The sequence below is a fragment of the Diadema antillarum genome, unplaced genomic scaffold, assembly GCF_040938485.1.
Source record: "Diadema antillarum isolate AM-2024a unplaced genomic scaffold, OU_Dant_1.0 seq00000862_RagTag, whole genome shotgun sequence".
Lineage (NCBI taxonomy): Eukaryota > Metazoa > Echinodermata > Echinoidea > Diadematoida > Diadematidae > Diadema > Diadema antillarum.
Genome location: NW_027271732.1, coordinates 90,212 through 115,725, shown reverse-complemented (window position 1 = coordinate 115,725; position 25,514 = coordinate 90,212). Strand labels below are relative to the sequence as shown.

Genomic DNA, 25,514 nt, shown 5'->3' with positions numbered 1-25,514 from the left:
TGTTAAAGTCGTGGTGAAACGAACATCAAAAATGTTTGGATCAAAGGTTAGAATTGTGAGAGTTCATGGCATACTGAGTCAAGGGTTAAGCAATTTGAGAGAACTCTGTGATCAGGACTTGCGACGCTCAGTTGTAGAAGAATATTTGCCGACTTGAGAATGGTTGCCTCTAGGCCTACTTTCCTATCCAATTTATTGTCAGCATATCATTTTGATTGGTGTTTTGATCTGAAGCATTCGCGTCTTCATTGTGTCGTTTCAATCAGGGTAGCCACTGCCAAAAGACATACACTTTGCTCTAATCTTAACTACCGGTTAGTTATTCACTCAAGAAACCAATTACGGCAATTAGCAAGGAAAGACAAAGGATTGTTTTTGAGCCTTCTGACAATGTCCGAAGGTAGCCTTATATCACCTTTGATGTAATTTTTTAGTCTTCCATCAATATTCCTACCACGGTGAGCGGGATAACGAATAAAAACTACCGTTTACAGAAATCAATTTCTGCATATTGCAGATAGTCAGGAAATACCAACTGGTGAGGTTGTCGACTATGACTTTTGACATTTAATCAGTAGCTCTATTCCAGACTCCGTATAAACCAAGGACTAACATAGGAAATGTAATGTCCAAAATATCAAAAAGTGTTCTTGTTGATATCCTCAACTTGACTAACGCTTTGGAGCGAAAATAATGTCCTCCTCCGACGCCATTACCGAGAATGTTATCCTTCATGGTATTGGGATGCAACCTCAGCAGGGAGCATTTGCCGATTGAAGTAGAAGAAAATCTAGGATCGCCGCGAAAATTTAGATGCTCGATTTTATTATACACCTCTCCAGTCAACAACAACAACAACAACACACACACACACACACACACACACACACACACACACACACAAGCACACATGAACACTATAAATACGTGTACATCATACTTCAGTATACGATTGACAATTTTGTGCATAAACGTACAGTTGTTTATGCTTGTGTATCAATGTTCCATCACTCTTTTATTTGCACTCAAATATCTGTTTCATTTATGACTAGCTGGATCAGCGGCGCAGACAACAGAGAACAGCATGGGTATGGATGGCAAGTTTGAAATCGACGATGAGACGGGCCATAAGAGAGGAAGTGGCTACTTCTGTACTTATGGTCAGATTGGATTTCTTGTCATCATTGCATGCGGTTTGATTGCTGGTGTGGGCTGCATGGCCTACTACCTTCCAGAACGACCTTGTATTGAGGAGGGTGGCCCAGCAACAGAACCAGGAAAACAGACTGAGCCCCCTTATACAGAGAAACCACCTACAACGAAGAAGCAAACAGAAAAACCCCCGACAGAAGCACCCACAGAGCCGGGCATGCAAACCACCATGGCGCCTACGAGTGGAACATGGAACGGTCGTCTGCCAGAGAACCTCATTCCAGAGCATTATGAACTCTACCTGAAACCTTACCTGTACGAGGAACATCTCGGGAATGGCAGCCGCCTGTTCACTTTCGACGGCGAGGTCACTATCGTGATGCGGTGCGAAATGCCTACCGATGTAATCACTCTGCACATCTATAACATCACCGTCGAAAGATGGGAACTCACTGACAAAACCACCGGTAGAGTAATCAACATCATGAGTTGGGACGAGACATTGGAATATCAGTTCATCCATTTTCATGTGAGTGAAATGCTAGAGGAAGACCATGACTACGTTCTGTGGATAAAGTACGTGGGCGAGCTGAGTGATAGCCTGGCTGGTTTCTACCGGACCAGCTGGGCGGATCCAGATGGTGAAACAATGTAAGGTTCCTGGCAGCTAAGTATAGCTGAAATATTGACTCTGATTACTTTAATGTTACATGTTTCTTCACATTATGAATTTCATAGTTCGTATTAGTCAAACCCTTTAAGAAGAAAATAACTCCAATGGAAATATTTCAACTGTTTCAGTCAGATAGTATAATCTAACGACAGAAATTGAAACGAAATCTGGTAAAACGGATTTCATGAAGATTCTTCAAGAAAATCAACTCACTATGTTGTCCGGTGGCACCTTGAATTAATCCTCTCGGCGAGTGGACGTGGAATACCGACAAATAGAATGAATTTGATTCTTCTATGACGTTATTCAGATCAATTCAATAGAAAAGAGATAAATTCCCGCTACTCTGAGTGGCTAACTAAAGCAAAATGACAAAATCCTCAGCACGAATCACGGTAAAAAGAAGAATACGTTTATAATAAAAATAAGATAAAATCCTAACCCTTTCGTGGTAAGCATAGAGATGACTGTGCACAGACAACGCAGTGTCTATGTCACAATAGAAATGCTCTTCCTCTTGTTCTTCACATACAATCTACACTCTACTTTGATTCCTGATTTTTTTTTTCTCCCGAAAGTGTATAGGCGTCAGAACCTTAGCTGGTCAGTGATATTGTTAAACTTAACTCACGCGTTTCCAGGTAAATGATACAGTGGACTTTTCACTGCAGTGGAGGCATTATCTTACAAAGTCGATGAGATGGGTATGTCTGAGGAGAACAATTAAAATGAATAATTATTATCGATTAATTGCTGTGGTGGCAGTCATCACAGGGGAACCCTTTCATATTTTGCATGCTTCAAATAAATGAAATTCCTCATGACTACAGTTCACAGGGATCAAATGAACTGAATTTCTGTTACCAGGTGGGCAGCCACATCACAGATGCAACCCACAGACGCTCGTCGTGCCCTACCCTGTTTCGACGAGCCCGCGCTCCGAGCCTACTTCGACACCACGATCGAACATCGCACTGATATGGTTGCCCTGTCCAATGGCATCGAAGAGGAAGAGATTCAACTCGGAAACGGCTGGATGACGACCTCATACAGAACGACTCCGAAAATGTCTACTTACCTTCTTGCTTTTGTGGTCGGTTACTTCAACTACACTCAGGCATATACAGAAAACGGTGTTAGAGTGAGTATTATTTATACTAACGAAAAACGTCAGGCAATATATTGTTTTAACATTTTACATTAAAAAAAGTCTGTGAGCATATTTTGATGACTGGAATGATTCAATGAACCTTGGTGCATTTTTCAGACCTGTGGTTTTCACACCTGCGATGACGAACTGATAGCGTTCTTTTTGTATCCCTTCAGTCACCTGATTTGATATAATGAATAATAGATTGAAGATTAGCAAAAATATAGGAAATATTATTAGTGTTGCAACTTTACTGTAATGTACTCTTTTTGATCGGTCGTGGTAATTTCTCCGATAACACACATCTTACTTTGAGACAGGGAAGCAGGTTTAGCAACACACATGAATATACACACACGCACGAACACACACATTATTATTATTATTATTATCATTATTATTATTATTATTATCATATATCAGTAACTAACAAAATATGCCACGTGCATCTCAGATTCTGTGTTTCTCGTTGAAGTTACCTGAACCTTTTCACTGTCATCCTGCGAATATCCATCTCAGAGCTGGATGTTGCTAGGCTTTGTATATAAAACCTAAAATGGCATTAAAACGCTTTATCCTGGCGAGGAAATTAAGCGCATGTATATACATATACATACATATATATATATATATATATATATATATATATATATATGTATATGTACATATATATATATATATATATATATATATATATATACATATATATATTGCATCTAGTTCCCACGGGAGAAGAGTTACAGGGTTTACGTCGATGAAGGGCAAATTGTTTAACAGTTGCAATGAAAACATTTCACATTTCGACGCAAGAATTAATTACTTTGAACATAATAATGTTCAGTACCAGCTGCTACAAGGGATTACAACCAACACTGGCAAAAGCTCAGTAGTCTAGTGGATATAACATCTGTGTAGTAATCATGAGATTGTTGATTCCAGTCTAACCGGAATATGTATGCCCGTGATCTTTTATCATGGCTGCTACAACACACTGAATAAATGGAGCTTAATTTTGTCGATGAAGGACTATAGTTGCCCATGTTAAAAACGAGCACGGTTGCCCATATAAATAAATATCCACTTAAAACACTTTGTTCGGTATGTCAAAAGTTTCTGGATTACCTGGTACCCATAAACATCATATCCAAATGTGGGGTAAAATGTATTTGCATGTGATCAGTTACCTGCCCATTATGTACATCTAGTATTGATATGATTCAATCTTTTATCCTTTAGTACCGTGTGTGGTCGAGGCCAGATGCCGTCGAAAGCACCAGATATGCGCTGGATATTGGGGCCAACATCACCACCTACTTTGAAGAATACTTTAACATTCCATTTCCTCTTCCTAAGCAAGGTAATTTTCAATTTTCTTGATTTCACATCACTGCTTACACACACACACACACACACACACACACACACACACACACACACATATACACAAAGATAAAGTTGTCACTACTACATTTTATCAAAGTCTATCAAAGTATCCATTTTCATACTCGTAGCAATGATAAAAGAAATTATGGGCTTACATACTCGAAAAGAATTGAACCTACCAGCTCCTGATCTCCGGACAAGCGTCATCTCCACTAGACCACCGAGCTTCTGCCCGACAACAAGTGTTGGTTCTAATCCTTAAGGTATGCAGCGGGTACTGGGTAAGTATTCAAGTGGTCTAGTGGAGCTGACGCCTGTCCGGAGATCAGGAGGTCATAGGTTCGAATCCTGCTGGAGTATGTACGCCCATGATTTCTTTCATCAATGCTACTACTAAAACACTGAACAATTCAGTGCTCATTTACGTCGGGTAGGGCAATTTGTCAATCAGTTGCAAAGCTTGTTGTGTTTTTGTTTGTTAGGAATTGTTGTGTTTCTTGCTGCACACTATTCTGAACATGTGTAAGCATTTCCCCCTTTTACTCATATCTTCTTCAACACCTGATATACGACTGTTACCTACGATATCATCACTGATAGATTACATGCGTCGTGGACAAATCTGCGTGATCTTTTCATTCTACTTAGTACCAGGCACACTTAACTCCGTCTTTAACTGCTTCTCACACTCCGTCAGATATGATTGCGGTTCCCGACTTTTCTGCTGGTGCCATGGAAAACTGGGGACTAATTATCTACCGCGAAACGGCCCTGCTCTACGATGAACGGGTTAACTCAGCCAGTAACAAGCAACGTGTTGCAGTTGTTGTCTCTCACGAGCTCGCCCATCAGGTAAAATGGACTGAAATATAAACACCTTGCCAACCAAGTGGCATTTGACTGACTGCAACGTATCTTGATAACCGTAGATTACAAACAAAATACAATTTCTTTCATCTATTTTAATGTTTGAACATGATTTTATATGCGTGTATAATCATATATCTTTTCATTTTTGAAGCGCCATCCCTCAGTGGACCTGTGCGCTATACGAGTAGCGACTATTATTATCATATATCATTATTATTATCATTATTATTATTATTATTATTATTATTATCATTAGATATTTACCTAATCATACTGCACTTCTTTAAATGAATATGTGAGCAGTTTGCTTTATTGTGTTGTTATCGCATTGTTTTTGATAATCAGATCAAACGTTTATCTGAAAAAATATGATGCAAATTTTGATTAACAGTGGTTCGGGAACCTGGTGACTCCAAAATGGTGGGATGATCTGTGGCTGAATGAAGGATTTGCTAGCTACGTGGAATACCTTGGAGTGGACTTTGTCGAACCGACCTGGGATATGGTGGGTATAATCTATTCGTTGAACCCCTATGTATCCGAATCAAAGGTATTGTTATAACGTGCTTTCAGAGTTTCTTTCTTTCTTTTATGTGATAAAACCTAAAATGGCATTAGACTGAAAACGCTTTATCCTGGCGAATGCCATTTTAGGTTTTTATAATATATATATATATATATATATATATATATATATATATGTTTATACACATATATGTTATATTTTTATTATCTTATTCATTCGTATACATTTTTTATTGTATATCTATATTATATATATATATATATATATGTTTATACACATATATGTTATATTTTTATTATCTTATTCATTCGTATACATTTTTTATTGTATATCTATATTATATATATATATATACATATATATACATATATATAATATGCAAGAACCGTCACACCTTTTTACAAAATATCACATGGAACACTTTACAGTGAGATCAGATAATGACCCAGATACAAGCAAATATAGGCAGTTCAACTTCATGATTATGTAAAAAGTTACAGTTATTCTTCCCTGGATAAAACATTTAATTTGATTCAATTACCTATAGTTGTTTGGTATCAATTTATGGAAATATACAGACAAATAGACGGTGGTCTATCACTTGGTGTACTCCCACTTCGTCTAATATCCGTTTAGTCTCAACCCATGGTCTAATTCTGTTTCGTCTACAACCAGTTCGTCTGGTAACCAGTTAGTCCAACTGCCGCTTAACTTAAAATGACCACTTCGTCTACAGATAGACTTTGCCCATTTCGCCTAACATTCATTTTGTCTATATGCTACATGGTCTACACGTGGTCTAATCGCCCGTTTGTGTAGTATTCGATTCGTCTAATATCCACTTTGTCTAATTACCATTTCGTCTAATTCGAACTTGGGCTCCACCCGTGCACTTAGGCTATCCACTTTGGCAATTTATCGTTTAGTCTAATAACAGTTAGGCTACTTATCAAGTAGTCCTCTAAACAATTGGTCTAATGACCACTTAGTCTAATGCCCAATTGGTCTGAATACCATTTAGTTTAAAATACATTTTGTGCAATATTCATGTTGGCTAACTTTGTAATGTTTACCCGGTAGATTTCAGAATTTATGCTGTTGAGTTTTTCCAATATACGTCTTCATATAACGACCAACGCGCGGAGTGCAAATCACAGGAAAATAATCATCTAAATCTAGCAGCTAGCCGCTTATAAGTTATATGTAGGCCTATTTCTATAGTCTATTTTCCTGTTCGTAATTGCTGTGCAAATTTATAATACTTGTAAGAGATACCGCCGAGGAAGTTGCAGAGAGTTGGAATTGGAGGATTGGAGTTAACATTACACCAAGGAGGTCCTACCTCATTGCGTAATCATACTTTCTTCCCTCGTCATAGTGCGTGCAACTGTAAAGTGAACCTTACCTATGCATGACACATTACTGGTGACAAGAATTATCTGATATTAACGACAACATGATTTAGTATTGGACTTCATTTTCAGCTAAACAGGGAGAATGAAAAGAATGCACAAAGTGTCACCTTCTAGCCACCTGGTTAGGAATATCTATTGATTTTATGATACTAAACTTTGATGCCCCGAGAACGAATGCCTTTTTTAAATCTTTTTTTTTTTTCAAATCAAACTTTCCACAAAATAGGCAGGTGGGCGCGGTAGTCTTTAATATGAGCTAAATCTCAGGCTGTGCATTCACAACACGCAGAAATAGACTGATGAAATCACAATTTACTTGGTAAATATACCACACAAGAAAGTGTGGTTGGACCAACAGAAGGTAGACGAAATAATAATTAGACGAATCGGCTGTTGGACTAACTGGAAATTAGCGGAAGTAGGAGGAAACTAAGTGCCTATTATTCCTGGTGTAATAGACCAATCTGGCAGTGAAAGAAGCAGTAATTACCCGAATTGTCCATAGACCAAAATGATAGATAAACTAAATGAAATTTAGACGAACTGACAATATACCAAAATAATGATATTAGGCGAAGTGGAAAAAAAATCCAAATGGACAAAATGACAATTAGACCATGGTCATTAGACGAAATGACAGCCAAACTGGGTATAGGACCAAGTGAGGATTAGACAAAACGAGCATTAGGCGAAATTGATAGCAGACCAAATGAGTTAAGCATACATGAGGTTAGTGGTGTTAGACGAACTTAGAAGTAGACCATTTGATAGTAGACCAAGTGCCTTTATTTATACTACCAAAGATGTCTACAAGAAACAAAAAATCCTAAAACATTTTCTCTGCGAGATTAAATGAAGCATGCACACATTCAGATCCAAGATAGTTAAGGTTATGAAAGCAAGACGGGGTATTAATAAACATCAGATGAGGTTACAATGGTGTTGCAAATGTCGCTCTTTCCTTGTCCGGAGTAGATGTGAACACATTGAGTAAGATATCTTGGAACCAACTAGACATAGACACGAGGTAAAATTTTCTCGAAACAGATAATGCGTAAATTTCATCCTCTGAAATTGGATAGGTTGACAGTTGAAAAACATTAATGAAATGCCATTGTACACACAGGCGATTTTTTTTTTAAATTTGTGATGTTTTATCTTGAATTTTGCCTCCAGAGGGAACAATTTGTGGTTGAAGCCCTGCAGAGTGTGTTTGACCTTGATTCCCTTAACACCTCTCATCCAGTTCGTGTACCGGTCAATTCCCCAGCCGAGATCAACGAAATTTTCGACTCCATCTCCTACAGCAAGGTGAAAGAGACTATTACATTGTTTTAATTTGTGATTTGTGATTTTAAATTTTGCCTCCAGAGGGAACAATTTGTGGTTGAAGACCTGCAGAGAGTGTTTGACCTTGACTCGCTAAACACCTCTCATCCAGTTCGTGTACCGGTCAATTCCCCAGCCGAGATCAACGAAATTTTCGACTCCATCTCCTACAGCAAGGTGAAAGACATTATTGTTGTGTAATGATACACCAAGCTGCATGTGACTAACTCCTCCCCATTCCACTCTGGTGACAGGATATATCTCTTCACCTCCGGCCAGTCACTGACCTCTACTAATACTCTCCACCTCCAGTGAGTCATCGACCTTCATCATCCCTTGAGTATATACTCTACATCTAGCCCCATCTAATTTACGACCAAGTTAAGTCAAACCCAAACATCCTGCCCTTCCCCCGTTGATTACTTAGAATTTTTGTTGAATCCAAATCCAAGAATGCTACCTCCTTTAGAAAAACTAGTCCCGCCTTTGTTTCTATAGCAACCATTTTTTTTTAAAGATTCATGAATGAAATTCTTTCGTCGAGGTGTTTTCATCGTAACTGATTGACAAATTGCCCTACATCGACGTGAATAACACTGAATTGATCATTGTTTTAGTAGTAGCCACGGTATATATATATATGTGTGTAAAATATACATGCATATATATATATATATATATATATATATATATATATATATATATCATGGCTACTGCTAAAACACTGATCAATTCAGTGCTTATTTACATCGATGTAGGGCAATTTGTCAATCAGTTTGCAATCAAAGTTTTTCCAAATTAAAAACCTCTCTTTAACATGAAGACTCCAACCCCATTAACCCATTTATAGTATGTTACAACCGTATAACCAATGGGTACCATTCAATGTATGAAGAGAATTGTATCATGCAGAGCAAAATGACGTGAAATCTGAAGCTCGAAGAGAGAAGATCGCACCCAAACACCTCTCGAATAAAGTGCTCTTCGAAATTAAACTCAACTGTGTCGCAAGTCATTCGTTAAACGTGTACTTCAAAAAATAAACCGATCCCAGCACAATATGGTGGAATACCCGGTTTCATGTCATACCACCGAAGAAAGAAGGCACATGGTTGATATGAATCCGGTTCCCGTGACCTTCAACTACGATTTGTGATACTACCACTAGAGAACATGGCTGCTCTACATCAGCAAAACAAAGCAAAGTTCAGCAAGAAACTTGTCTCCCTTCTGAGTTTCTTCATCGGATCCCTTGAAATTGAAAACAGGACGGACGCTGAAAGCCACGACCGAATGAAAACAGATGAACCAGCTAGTTTACTCTCTGAATGATCAGCGGACAACATGTAACCATCTTAACATCTCGTCTTCGAAAGCTATACTCCCTCAGAAAGTTCCAGGAGGAGTTCACCGCTTCAAACAATATCTATTTTTGACGGCACTGTTTTCCACAGCATGACGACCACGAAAACTACAACTTCGTCATCGGCACCATCATAACATTACCACCATCATCTTTATCGGCATCGTCATTGGCACCATCATCGTCATCTTCATCACTGTGGCATCATCAAAGTAAGGGTCATCATCATAGGCATCATCATCGTGGTAATCAATGCTTTCTTCATTGTCCCATCACTCCAGTGGAAGTCCTCACCATCGTCACCATCATCGCAGTATAAACATCATCGTCATCGTAAGCACCATCACCGGCTCATCGCCATAGACCCGTTGACATCTTCACATCACCGGACGAGGACGAAAACAATGACTATCTGATGCTGACCATCTTTAATGACACTACTATAACCAGCCCAGATCGACTCCACCCCCATCCACCCATTCATAGTATGTTACAACCGTATAACCAATGTGTATAATTCAATGTATGAAGAGAATTGTTTCATGCAGAGGAAAAGGACGTGGAATCTGAAGCTCAAAGATAGGAGATCGCTCTCAAACACCTCTCAAATAAAATGCTCTTCGCAAGTTATTCATTAAATGTGTACCTCTAAAAGTATACCTATCCCAACACAACACTGTAACAATTTTGGCTTTCTTTTATGTTCACAAACAAACACACATTATTTCTTCTTTGATGCTGGGACTGACCGGATTTTAGATTGACCCATTCTATTGATTGCGTCCTATACCTTATCACTTTCTGGCAGAAAACTAAATATAGACAGTAGACATTCCCCCTTATTGCAACTTATCATAAAAATGAAAAAAAAAAATCATGCAACGCAAAAGTGAGCTCAGGCATTGGAAGACGCGCTGTTCTGGTCATGATGTCACTACCTGTCCGAGGCCCACAAATGAAAGTAGTAGATTTCAGACCCACAGGTAAGCAAACGTGGAATCAAAACAATCAAAAGGAAATTTTGCAGTGTTTGAATTGCATCAGGAACAATCAAATAATTACAAGAGAGAAATGAGTATATGAGTATATACCTTTATCATCATTTTATCGTATAGTTGTACTCAATGTGATTTGAAACAGATAACATTGGATGTATGAACACCACTTTGGCCATCACATCCTATCAGGTCATCATGATGATGTCACGGAGAATTCAAAGTAGAACCGAGTCTTATCTCCGCCTATCTTTGCCTTTACCAGGGCGCCTCTATCATCCGGATGCTGAACAACTTCCTGACGGAGGATGTGTTTGTTGATGGGCTGAATTATTACTTGACTGTCCACAGCGAAGACAACGCTGATTCAGATGACCTGTGGTATGCCCTAACGAGGGTAAGACGAATAACCCTGCTTCATTGGTTTTCATGTTTGCTCGATATCGGAATGATCATTTCTTGTAGGTTTTCAATATTCCTTAAGTTATTGGTGAGTCGAGCGGTTAACTGCGATCTTGAATTTTGTAACTGCTACATTTATTCTTAATTTCTTCCCAGTGGTTGGTAATGAAAATAAAATGGGAAGTGAAAAAACCTCTATGCTTTCATTGTCAATTTAGGCTGACGAAGATGTAGGGGGTAACAACGTGAAGCAAATCATGGACACATGGACGCTGCAGATGGGATATCCCGTTGTCACTCTACACCGACTGGATCGTAACACAGTCAACGCCACACAGGAACATTTCTTGGTTGACCCGACAGCAGTGCCAGACGACACATACGAAAATTTGGGGTATTTTCGCTGAAAACAATGATAAATTAACCTTATTGTCTAAGTTAAACACTATGTCTTCATGCTGTTGTTTTTAAATATTTTGACAAGGTAGTCACAATAATGAATCTGTGATCCATATAGATTCCATATCCGTGAAATTGGATTTCCCCCTGTAATTTGAATGTCATTATCAATTCTATAATGAGAAAGACATTCATAGGAGTTGATAATAATAAGGAACAAGACCTCAAATACTGGAAGTGGTCCAAGATACCGTGAGTTCCTGTAACCCCTGGTATTAATCGTCGCTTAGGGACAAAACGATTATGGATAATGTCAACGAGGCCATACAGCGTGTATATATAGTACATTCAATAAACTACATTCATCAAGTGAAAATCAAGTGAAAAGACCGCATGGCAGTTATTGAGATTATTATTCTAATATTCAATCCTATAATTTCCCCTTTCCCACTCTCTTCGCCTCTGTGTGTGTCCTTGATTCTCTTTGTTTCGTCCATTCTGAATCTGAAAGCATTTCACATTCTACATGTGAGAAATCAATATAAAAAAGAAATAGAGACCAACGTGCTTTGTAATCTGTTGCCAATTTGTGCATTGCAGTATTACGAGTAGCGTCATCATCACTGAATTATACCATTATCAGCATAGCTTATCCCAGTCACTGACTGATTAACACTTGTTTTCTTTTGTCTTCATATTCCAACAAATATAGCTACCTTTGGTATATTTACCTCACCATGACCCACGCAACAGAGAAGGAGTTTGCATTTCCTCAAGGTGCATGGCTAAATGGAGAACGCTGGGGTAAGTGACATTGTCACTTTGTTCTACATCTATCGGCAAGTACAGCAACAACTAGAAATAACAGAGCATGTAAATATAGCCCATAATACAATTTACAAATCAGTAAAAAGAGGGCATATTACTGCATTCTGTTCTTCTCATGTAGACAATGATCATTATAGGAAGGAATACGGTAAATTCAGAATTGAATATAAGAAACTCGTACACAGGAGACCTCAGTCATAACCAGAACTTGACATGAATTATGACCTCAGTATTGATAAATATTACGCGTGCATGTGTGTGCGGGTATGTGTGTGTGTGTGTGTGTGTGTGTGTGTGTATGTATGTGTGTGTGTGTGTATGTGAGTGTGAGTGTGTATGAGTGTGCTTTCGGTTGTGCGTGTACACCTCCTGAAAGAATGCAACAATTATTTTAGCAAAGGAATAATGATTTCTCTACATCTTTGCACAGGGATGTGAATAGATGTGAGATGTTGTTCAGGAGTGATGTTTCCTTTTCCCAATGATTGCTTATACAAAATCGAATGTACACATTCTTCAAATAAACAGCACAGACAAACACTTTTGATGATTATCTCTTTATCAAATTGGCAGGTGTGTTCAACCTCGAAGATACTATAGCTGAAAACGACTGGTTTGTGGCAAACATCCGACAGTTTGGATACTTTCGTGTGAATTACGACGACGAGAATTGGGCACGACTAAGTTCTCTCCTGCAGTCCACCCACGAGGTAAACAGGCTCAAAATTAATATATTATAAGGTATAAATGCATTCATCTATACACATAATTAGATTTACAAGAAATTATCTGGCTGATGCGATTTGGGTAATGAACTATTTTTGTAGTATTTTGAGATCAAAAGTGTCATAGAACAAATTATTCCTGAAGCGCTATCGCCGCTCATTAGTGGGTATGCAGGCAATCTACTCTCCCCGGCAATGGGTGCCGCTATGGCCCGAAATCTTATAATTTAACCGAGTATGAAAAATCACGTAGCAGCCACGAAAGCTCTAAGATTGTAGTACTTTCGGTGAAGCCGTTTTCCTGATATTTCACATTTTCGTTGTTACCCAATTCAAGTGAGTTCGTATTATCACAGTGTTATTCCACACATTTCTTATGCGTTAGTGTATATCCAGAAATAGCTCTCGTCGACCGCTGATATTCTGGAGTAAAAATCAGCTGTTCTGCAGCCATTCGAGAATTATGTTTCACTGAAATCAGATAAGCGATAGATCGTTTTATCTTGTCGTTTTTGTAGTGCCTAGAAGATCCCCTTCCCAAATGCAGGTTTTCTTACTTTGAGCCAGGAAAATGTAATTATAGTTTTCAAGCCTATGTTTATGATAAGTTCAATGGTTTGATACCTTCGCATTTTCTCCTGTAGGTACTACCAAGAGAGAATCGGGCAGCGTTGATCAACGATGCATTCAGCTTAGCTGATGTTGGCCGTCTCAGTTATCCCATTGCCCTCAACATCACCCTCTATCTCGATAACGAACTGGATTACATCCCGTGGGAGGCAGCCCTTGGGTCTCTCGCTTATATCCGCGATATGTTCAGCAGGTATTCAGGCTACGGACCACTTGAGGTGGGTTTTCATGAGACCGGTTGCTTAATTCAGTTGAGGTTCTACTGTAAAGATATTCACTTAATTTAATCTCTGTGGCCACTTTGATGTTTTAATCTATGTAGGCTCAGCATTTCTTACCTCAGAAAACCGCAGTGTTCACTCAATGTTACAAAATTAAGAGTGTGTCACTCCTGCGTGCACTCTTGCCTCAATCTCAGCGTAGTGTACGTGATTATAAAAATGTATAAGGTAAAGCTGGCATCTCATTGGACTGGAGACTATCATTGGTGGTGACATGGTAGCGATTCGAGTTTCCACTAAGTCCGTAGACATCTCCACGAAGTCTCCTGGTGACTACTAGTCGGGACTCCGGGTACGTCAGGGAGAAGCGAACAATATATGTTCGATATATTTTTAATTTTCGGAAACGATCCAGACGTCGAGAAGAAATCGCCGCGACTTCCGAGGACGTCGATCGTAGTGATCTCCGGGCGAATAAGTTGTCATCTTGTTTGGAGAAGTCTTGGACGTCACCGCTTACAGTCACCTTATCGTGAAAACGCAGGCCATTATTTTTTGTCGAGCCCACCGGAGGTGAGGGGAGACTAAGAGATCGCCTGCGGCGTCTGTCCTTCCGTCGTCCGCTACAAAAACTTAAATAACTCTCTACTGAGGACTTCAATTTCAATGAAACTTGGAGGGATGAGTGGTTATACAAAGTTACACAATTTACCAAACATGAATTTCACCTCAAGGTCAAAGGTCACAGGCAGGGTTTAATGAACTTCAGGACCCAGTGTTAAGTTCTTAGGGCGCGTTTCGAGTATAGCTCATACATTTCGATGTATATGTCCGTGTTTTACCAAACTTTGGTGGTAGATGTCTCTTTGGGAGTTGAAGATCATCACAAGGTCAAAGATCACAGACAGGGGTCAACAAACTTTTAGGGCCCAATGTTAAGTTTTCCCAACATGTTTCGATTTTGGCTCATAGCTTTTGATCCATATGTCCGTTTGTGTCCAAACTTGGCTGGTAAATGTCCCTTGGGGAGTTTAAGGTCACCACAAGGTCAAAAGTCATAGGCAGGGTCATAAACTTTCAGAGTTAGAAAACGGATGGGCAAGACTCATTTTGGCACTTGCCTTGTTTTTAAGATGACTGTAATAATGACTAGTGACAATTTCATTCCCGATTGCATAGATACAACGTGAGAAAAGAAAGCCGTAAAACAAACAGAGAGAAATGGCATAATTCTCCAGAAGCTGACCAAGGCAATCGTATAGAGACGTATCTCACTGGAGGAGACTTCGCCGCGACTTGTATATACGACTAGAAAAACCAAAAAGATTGCATTTCGCTCTCACCAAGATGGCGACTTCGAAGGAGTCTGCAAGTTAGGTGATTATCTATTCGTTAATAAGTCGCGGAGACGTCGCCGCGACGTCTCTGGTATGTCGGCAATGGATCTCCGCAAAGTCGCAGAGACGTCTTGGAGACCTCTTGAAAGAAATTAATCTCCGCCACTTGGCTACGACTAGGAGACGTTTCCGCGATCAGATGGAGATTTGAAAGTGTCATCGAAAAAGATCGGACACCTTCTATTCTCTCGCGACTCCCTGGAGACTCGGCTGCATTCCAGGAGACGCAAGGGAGAAGTCTCCGCGACTCGGGAGACTCTAGTCGCAGGTTGCCAACTAATTTCCGTCTCGATGGGATACCCACTTTATTCATGATTACTGCAAAAAAAAAAGCAACAACAACATTGAAAGAGACAGAAAATTGCTATTTTTTAGGTTTGTTGTGATTGAGAAATGATGCATACTTACAGTAGTGCTGTATTTTGGCAATACCGATTCATTAGCAACTGCGATACAGCACATGACATCTCCGCAGCACGGAACATGGGTATAAAGGAGCGATTTTCTTTTTTATTTATCCCCTCTCACACCTTTCTGATTCAAATTTTTATATCAGTAATATTATGATCTCTAACTATGACATATCCCTGAAGGAACGCGCGTAACGATTATTTTTATCTTGTCTTTTTTTATAGTGCCTATGAAGATCCCCTTCCCAGTCACATGGAGCTTTTCTTACTTTGAGCAAGGAAAATGTAATTACAGTTTTCAAGCCTATGTTCAAGGACCTTTACCCCTACATCTCTCACGTTCCCTCGTGTAAAGATTCGTTTAACGTATCGATCTATATTTGTTTCCATATCAGAGATACATGCGGGAACAGATCAATGAATTGTATGTGACTCTCGGTTGGAACGAGACTGCAGACGATCCACACCTCCAACAGTGAGTACTAAAGATGACTGAGTCACACTCAGTGTTATATTATGTAGACTGCACTCATCAGAACGATGAGTGCGCAATGAATTTTCCCTTTCCTTTTCCTATTCTGCTTATCCGGGCGCCTGGACTGGCTTCACATATATTATCCTGTACTAAAGTAAGATATTTACCAAATGTTTGTCGTTGTGAAACTTGCATGGCCTGTCCTCATTCACTTCAAGAAGTATCTGAAAACTGAAACTACAAGAAAAGTGAAAAAAAATCTTGATCATTTCATGTGTTTATTTACTGCCTCACACTGATAATATGTTGTGTATTTTTCACTTACAATGAATGTGTAGGCCTAATTTGTAATTTTGATTTGTTGTTTTCTCCCATTTTTCATTTTTCCTTTCCCTTTCTTTCATCTTTTCCGCTGCGCTTGGAAATATTGTAATACGCGCATTACTTATGCAATGTTTTATCATCATCATTATGTTTGTTATTATTATTATCATTATGATTGTTATAATATTAACCATAATAATAATGATAATAATAATGATAATAATAATTTTTATTATATTGATAATGATAATAACAATAATAATAGTAATAATAATAATTATCACTATTATTATTATTATCATTATAATCATTATCACAATGAAGATGCGAGGTTTACATATTAACATGTTATTATTGATTTTTTTGGTGAAGACCTTGGAATTTTCATTGACAGTGAGAATTAGGTTCCTATATTGAACTTTATCTTATAGGTCTCTTCTCCATGATTGGGTTTTATGTGGTTAATAAGTTTAGTTCTTTGTCCATTGTAATGTAGAATACCTGAACAGACACAGGATATGAAGCAAATGTCCCCTATATAACACTGGCCTTTTTTTAACCTTTTTTTTTAACCGGATGCCGACGTTTGCTCCTGTTCTACTTTGTTTTTATTATTCTTTATTTTATTTTTAGACAAAGTTATACCCAGTACAAACCTTTTTTATCTATCATTTGGCTGACATCGCAGCCCGGTTCAGAGAGCTTCGCAGCTCAGTGGTTTAGAAGTACTGCTGACACATGCAAGTCAAGGTCCACTCGCCCACTGATCAGTTCATGTACAGTCGATTTTCAAGACTACGTGTATTGTGGAGTCACTTTTCCAAAGAGAGAACAAATGAATTCGTACATGTCTTTTGTACCCAGGACCTAGCCTAGAAGTATATAATTTGATATCACCAAAAGACATAATGAATGAAATGAGTTGATGTGTGAGCGCAGGATAATGATTTTGTCGACTTTTGGCTTGACTGTCATAAAACAGGTATAATCGGATTAATGCCGTCGGAACGGCGTGCAGATACCGCAATGAAGACTGTCTTGCCGAGGCATCTAGGTTGTATGCCCTCTACATGCAGAATTCCGCAGGAGCTGAACCCAACCAACCAGACTATGAAATCAACCCGTGAGTACTTTGAACAGTTTCATAACACAACCGAGTCTTTACACACTATATGCCACCACATCATCATTATTCCTGCAAATTGCGCTATCGTCATCCATGCTTTCTATGAAAGAAAGTGCATGGCCAAGTATATTGATACTTGGCCATGATACTATTGCTGTTATGGTATAGGTACCTTGTCATGGAAGAAATCGGTTCACGAATAGCACTGTGACAATAAATTAGTTGATGAGCCATTGCTTTGCGACCACAATATTGTTATATTCATGCAATAATATCATAATGTCAGGGTACCAAGCTCATTTAGTTCGTTTACAGTGTGAATATAACTGATCTCTCATCACGTTCAGCCTACATTAACTACAAAAAACTTATATATTCTAATTTGGTTGTGCTTGAAGTGTTCTGAGAAAATTTCTAAAATTCGATAAAAGTCGGGTGGCTGACTAAAGTTAAACAACACTATATTACATAAAGCGGACAAAACGTTGATTTTCTTTTTTCTTTAGTTGGAGGTCAGGTGCTAGTCCCACCAGGTTTATTTTCTCTTTTGTAAAAGGTATAGAGTGTGGTGGAAAGTATTCTAAAAAGTGCGTCCATCACAATACGATGGTGTGATTTGATTTATCAACAGTCCTTTTTTTTTTCTCTCTTTCTTTTAAGGAGATGCATCACCAGGTTAAACTGGACTCGTCAATACTATGATTATTGCAATACACATATCATACTAACCTTCACATACACACACGCACATATCTTAACTTATTTTTTAACTATCGCGATGTAAGGATGCGGAGATTTCGAGCTTTTATTAGTGTTTTAGTCCAGTCCATCCACCTATACATTAGTATTTGAGATAAAATGTCTATGGCTGGAAAGAATCAGTCAGGTAGCTGCGTAGGCATTTTAACCCTTTGTGTGCCACATTTATTTCCTTTCCATAGGTTTATGTGTAAAATTTGTACACATTTGATTCACTGACACAAAAAAAGGGTAAAAAAGTTCGCTATTGCATGAATCTGGTCATCTTTCATGACCTCGATCACTACGGATTGTAACTTCGTTCACATAACTTTCTGCGATACTTTTACATGAACGAACATACATGTACTAACATATCCAAGCAAGTGTCTCTGCTTTTGAGATTGCAATTCCCATGCAAGCATTGTATTACTTGTACCTCTTTCTATCCGTCTGTCCTGTTCACTGCAAAATTTCTCAACATTTTTTCGTGCAAATGAGAGGGCATACCGGGATGTTACCCGCAGTGACATAAAAAAGTGAAATCTGAAGTAATCTGCAGGTATGCACAATATCATGAACCTGTTGAACTCTATTTATTGAATTTCGAGTTAGACTTCATTTGATGTCCTATGTTGCGTTTTTTTTTTCAAACGGTATATAAACAGGTTGTTCAATAATTATCGTTGGATTAAGTGCAATACTTATTTAAAGGGCTCATAATTAATGACATATTCACATTTTTTATCTCTTCGAAAAAACAAAATGCTCCTGCACATTAACCATAAAGTACCAGTCTCGTGATTACTCTTGACTACAGGCAAAAATTCAAAATAAGGATTTGAATGAGTCTACATTCGGTACTGTATACTATCTTGTTATTTTCCCCCTGTCAGTATCACACCAAATCTGAAGACCACTGTGTACTGCTATGGTATCCAGGAAGGTGGTCAAGAGGAGTGGGACTTTGGATGGAACAAGTATTTGGACACCACCGATGCAGCCGAGAAATCCAAGTGGCTCTACGCTCTTTCATGCTCTCAGGCGCCATGGGTACTAAGCCGGTAAATATCATTCGAAACCATCGACCAGGTAGACATTACGAATGCAGATATCACCACTTTGCTGCACTAATTGCTATTCTCCCCATAGGTAATCCGCTATTCTAATCAAGTTGAAGATATATTCTATCCCTCCACACTATCCATGTATGCATTATATGGTATGCCACACGATTTTCCCATGTGTTCTGTTTTATTCCTATTCCAGGTATATGGACTATTCACTGGATCCGCTCTTGGTTCGCAAACAGGACGCCTCCTATGTCGTGAGATATGTGTCTGACAACTACGTGGGCCGCTCACTAGCATGGGACTTCCTGCGAAACGAATGGGACACCATTTACGAGTAGTAAGCATGTTGAGCTATGATTTGCCAATAATGTAATGGTAGATCAAAGACGCTATCCTTGATGCAGCTTTGACATTATCTTCTTTGGCGGATGAGTTCATTCACGATATGGTAGCAATGTCATAATGCAATGACAAGATTGATCAGTATACAAATGACGCATAGGACAGAGTGGATCGGTGAGAATTGGATGCGCGAGTTTAAATTTGGAAGTGTTTAAACTCATGAGCGCAGCGAGTGGGTTTTAGACCCCGTTTACAGTACGGGGCTGAGCCGAGCCCGGCCTCAATTGCGGGGCCGAGCCCCGCAATTTTGTCCGTTTAAACTGCCGGGCTCGGCCCGGGCTTTTACCAGTAATTCAAACCTTTCAATATTTTGTCGCAGTGGCGCTTTGCTTGTAAACAAACGCAATTTGGTTTATAATTTCGTCTGGTTTCCAGACCCTCTGCCAACTGGACTCCGCGGCTGCGACGAAGTCGCCGCCTTTGCCGAAGGAAAAATCCTTTGCAGGACAAAACCACCTTAAAATATACTAGTTTTCGACGTTGAGGGCGTTAATATCCTGAATAGCGAAATAGTACCGACAGAGGGTCTGGAAGCCAGACTAAATTTGGTACCGCATTTGGCCCAGTTTGCGTTTACACCACCGAATTCGGTGGTTTACACTGAGAAAAGGCCGGGCTCGGCCGCGGCTCGGCCTCGGCCGAGACCACCTCCAGAGCGTGGCCAAATGCGCGGCCAATTTTGGCCCCGCATTTGGCCTTTTGCGCGTTTACACTGAAATGAAGGCCGGGCTCGGCCGCGGCCGAGCCTGGCCTTTTCGCTCACTGTAAATGGGGTCTGAAACTTTTCCAAAGTTAAATGAGAGCATCCAATTCTCACTGATCCACTTAATAGGCCTGTGCATCATTTGTGTTATAAAATGGGCCCTCAATCAGATTGCAGATATTCTAAAACCCATTTTATAAACAGTCATGACAATGGTCACAGCTGTTCTGTTGCTCTACCAGGGTTAAGTAATTTACAAATATTTCAAAGTGTAACGGATGCTACAATCATCTCGCAATACCTATAGTATTGTGATAAGGATTTCTCAAGAATCGTATCTGCTGGTGTCCCTGTGTCTTACTGCGACTAATGATCATTTCTTTCTCTCTACACACACACATCGCTATCGTTTACTCCTGTCCTCGCGTAGCTACGGAGGCGGTTCTTTCTCCTTCAGTAACATTATCGCTGACGTGACCGAGGACTTTAACACAGAACTAGAACTGCAGGAGGTGAGTCTATTACCAGTGGGCCTGTTAGATAGCACATGCCTTAAGCATCATGCTTATATCGTGCTTGTGTATGCCTAGGTCTGCAGCATTCGTTCATTTCGTATGCACTTTTTTATTTTTTTTTTCGTTTGATCATTACTCAGTCCGTGTACATTATGATTTACGTTTGCAACATCATCGCTCTATTACATAGTGTCTTCTGAAGCCATGGCATTGCCATTGCTGTTGTTTATCTTTAGCAAGTCAAGCGTGTTAATCATTGGTAGAAGTTCTTCGAACTTTTGTATACTACTAAGTGACAGTGCTACGACTGAAATTTTGCGAGTATTTTAACAATCTACACCAAGAATGTACCCGCAGACAAGTTTCTTTTGCTGATCTGTCGTCTTTCTCAACAAAAATGTTTCCATGTCATTATTTGTTGTTGAGAACGACGACGGAACAGCAAAAGAAACTTGTCTGTGGGTACATTCTTGGTGTAGATTGTTAAAATACTCGCAAAGTTTCAGTTGTAGCACTGTCACTTGGTAGTATACAAAAGTTCGAAGAAAGTGTTGTTGCTGTGCATCTTTACTTGGGAAAAGGAGTGTTCATCCTAAAATCGAGCTCATTGAAATCTTAGGCACTATAGGTTTCTCCATTCATACTTCTTTTCTCTCCATCAACCTACTTCCTTCACCAACTGCTCTACTAATCAAGCAACTTCATTGTGACTCTCATACCCAACTTACGTTCGTGCAATATATATATACAAATATAGTGGGCCATGTCTTCGCAAACATGTCGTCGCCTCATAATTCCATTGTAAATACTCTTATCTCCATGCGAAGTGAACTTTAGTTTTCAGTTTAACGTCATCTCAAAACCAGCGAAGACTGAAAACTCGCTGAAGCTAAATTGTTCTCTCTTTTTTCCTTGTATTTTTCTAAATCATTATACTCTTATCTGTCAATACAATCATTTTATGTCATATTATGTAACCTATTTCAAAAAGAGTTGATTAAAGTGCTCATACATTCTATTAGCTACGAATTTACTGATGTTTCCATACATGTACATCTATGCAATTAGTCATTCATGAATTTGCTTGTCTGACTGTCACTATTAAGATATTTGTGACAAAGATACACGACGAAACTAGCGTAGTAAAGTTTTTTGCCTCATCGTACTGACGAATGTTATTTACATGCATGACGTCATGATTGCTACCACGCTATGTGTGCATGAACGCCAAACGCGCTCTACTAACCAAATTCATGCATGCCCATTTATAAGAAGATAGCTAAATACTGACATTGATTTACATCTCGCATAATTCAAAGAGCATCATGTAGTAGTCAAAAGTAAACTCAAAGAAAACTAGAAACTGTTTTATTTCAGTGAAATAATATACAAATAATGAATGTTTATGAGTGCAATGGACAGAATACGTCATGACGTGAAGATGAAAATGATCCATTCAACTCGGCTGCGCCTCGTTGAATGGATCAAACTTTTCATCTCTCACCGAATGAAATATTCTGTCCTTTGCACGAATGAAAAACGATTCATTATTTGTTTTATATAACACCTAAAAATAGATCCTTGTCATTTGATGTTTAATGAATTTAGAAACAAGAGAGAATGTGCGAGATCTAAGATCGAGAGAGTGCTAAGCGCTATACGCTATACAGCGCGCTTTCTGTCAATACGCTTGATCGCATGTACATCGTTTTACGTAGGCCTACATAGAGAGGCGTGTTAAAATTCAAAATTCAAAAAATTCTGTAAAATAGCTGGGAGAAATGAGTGGTTTCATCTCCACTACCTGAAAAAGTGAGATATACCCTTTCATCCATCAAATTTCCAAGAGGGGTTCTTCAGCTCAAACTCTGTCCAAGGATTTGCAAAGCCAGACTACGACTTCTTTTCACTCAAAACACAACAACAACAACAGATCACCTACAGTGTATTTTCTGTATACTTATGCATCCAATTAAAATTGATAGTCCCTTCAAATTTCATGAGAAAAGCTTTCATCTTTCAACCAAAATGCAGTTTGTAGAGAATTTCATACTCAATATTTGCAGCTATTTAGTGTTTTGCCAAACTGCATACAATACTTTTCATTAATTTTTTTCTTCATTTATTTTAATATCTTTGGTACGAATTTGTGAAGCGTTGAGGAACATTTCCATTATTACAGGTGTGAGCCCTATGTAGTGTGTCATGCTCTTGGCGTACGTGTAATAATATTGAGCAAATCGCATGGGTCCAAGATTGCACTGCAGATAAAGCCACAATTGCACGAATGATGACGTAATAGTAAAATGGGACAAGTGTTCAATATTAGACAACCAATCAAATGACATGGATCTAATTAGGTGTTACATAATGGCAGTTATGGGACGTGGTATCCTGGACGTAATGTTAAAACGCATTTCTCTCATTTTCGCTGAGCAAAATTACAGTGCGTTCTCCAGTATGTTAGTTTTGACTCCGGTTAGGATAACTCGTGCATGATTGTGTGTGTGCATGTTGAAGTTGAACAAGCAGTATGTGGCAGTGCATGTCCCTAAACTCTTAGTGCACATGCTTAACACCCCCCCCCCCCCCCCCCCCTTGCCCGTCTTTGGCTGCACGTGCGATTCAAGTCGATGCGTCCAGCAGACACCAGGTTGATCTTCTTGGCGATCCAATTATATGCCGTTAATTATTTCAAAAGGTTGAGAAAAGCTGCCCGAACTCAATTATCAAAGTAGTGTTTGTTAACCGGTCTTTACGACAGAGCGTTACGTGATTTGAAACATTACGTTTTGAACACAAAGTATTCCCTTAGCATATTTTCAAATAGAATTTAACACATAACGGCAGACATAATGGAGGAAGTAATTACTAATCGAACTGGTGTTCTGAAAATTGTTGAATGACCCATTAGCAGCAAGTTTTTTTTATCCATGTAAAGAAAAAGAAGTAAAAAGTTCGCCAAAGGATGCTAACTCCGGCTTCAAAAGACCGTTCCGGTATCTTTTCCCAGAAATTCAAATCTCATAACCATCACAATTAATTTTCATAATTGACTTTTACTCTTACTTATCATTCTAGTCCAAGAAAGGTTAGCTGTTTACACAGCAGAAACAAAAGTGGACGTAAAAGAGACGAAGGCCTGTAGAAAATAAAACAATATAAAGATTGTATGATTACTGAAATTTCGAATTAGAACATATTATATTTTGTGCATCATGGCCAGCTTTGAAGAAAATGGCGCCATTATGGTAAATAGGCGAGAGTTTTATAATGTCATAGCAATTAAATCTTCTTATGATAAACGACATTGATCATGGGACATGTTATGTCATATCTACATTTCTACTTTTTTTTGCAGTTAATCGAATTCGGCGAAGGGCGTGACTTTGGGTCGGCTGCGCGAACTTACCAACAGGCAATTGGAACATGCACAGCAAATATCAACTGGATGAACAACAACGCTGAAACAGTTGCCAACTGGTTGGAAGCTGCAGCGCCGCCTATCAGCGAATAACGTGTCCCTACGCGCATCCCCCTCCCCCGTATCCATAACAAAGCGACGATTCTGTGTCTTTTTAGTGAAATTTCATCCATATAGTAAAACATTCCTCCTTAATCACCACTAGTTAGACAACCATTCCGTTGTCCGTATATGAAAATGATAATTGAATACAGAACAGGAGCTATCAGCTACATTATTTGCAGTTTGCCAAAATTCATCGGAGGGAAAGCATTTTTGTGTGTCTCTTTTCAATGTTTCTTAGTGCTGTTAAAGAGAAACTATGGTTAAAAAAATTCCTGTCACTATATAACTTACTAAGTCATTCATGCAGTTATTGAATTATAGTTTATGATCAACGATCTTAGATGTAAATATTGCGGTAATCAACTCATCACTATACCTTTTGGATATGTATATAATGAAATTCTACTTAATATTCAAACTATATTTTCTTTGTGGATCATGTTTCAATCACGTTAATGTAGGTGCTCGTAACGGAAATTTTCTTTAAGGTGTTGATTATGGAGAAATGGTTGAACGCAATGACATAAAAGCAATGAACCAATGGACATTGAAAAAAATACATAATTCTCTGTGTGCATATCCTTCCTCCTTTGAAGAAACATCACAGTAAATGTGTTTTATTGCATCACAAATTCCTCGAAATAGCCTTCACCTCTTGGTACTTACCAATTAATATGAATAAACATTGTTTGGCCAATAACCAAAAGGACAACGCAGATATCTCGAATTCGCTGTACGATGTAATGATGCCCCGGACGTAT

The 25,514-nt window shown here is 38.9% G+C and overlaps 1 protein-coding gene across 1 annotated transcript in view; it reads left to right on the top strand.

Annotated features, from left to right (window-relative positions):
- LOC139740595 (aminopeptidase N-like) overlaps positions 1-25,114 on the top strand; it is an 84,657-nt gene extending 59,543 nt beyond the window's left edge. Inside the window, exons 3-19 of the mRNA XM_071651183.1 lie at positions 1,053-1,803; positions 2,693-2,966; positions 4,212-4,332; positions 5,056-5,210; positions 5,620-5,733; positions 8,541-8,675; positions 11,122-11,253; positions 11,477-11,652; positions 12,370-12,461; positions 13,059-13,195; positions 13,855-14,058; positions 16,264-16,343; positions 17,650-17,790; positions 19,428-19,595; positions 19,801-19,941; positions 21,140-21,221; positions 24,586-25,114. Coding sequence (XP_071507284.1) covers positions 1,053-1,803; positions 2,693-2,966; positions 4,212-4,332; positions 5,056-5,210; positions 5,620-5,733; positions 8,541-8,675; positions 11,122-11,253; positions 11,477-11,652; positions 12,370-12,461; positions 13,059-13,195; positions 13,855-14,058; positions 16,264-16,343; positions 17,650-17,790; positions 19,428-19,595; positions 19,801-19,941; positions 21,140-21,221; positions 24,586-24,741 — 3,059 coding nt within the window. The 3' untranslated portion in view covers positions 24,742-25,114. The remainder of the gene's footprint in view (positions 1-1,052; positions 1,804-2,692; positions 2,967-4,211; positions 4,333-5,055; positions 5,211-5,619; positions 5,734-8,540; positions 8,676-11,121; positions 11,254-11,476; positions 11,653-12,369; positions 12,462-13,058; positions 13,196-13,854; positions 14,059-16,263; positions 16,344-17,649; positions 17,791-19,427; positions 19,596-19,800; positions 19,942-21,139; positions 21,222-24,585) is intronic.
- The last annotated feature ends 400 nt before the right edge of the window (positions 25,115-25,514 follow it).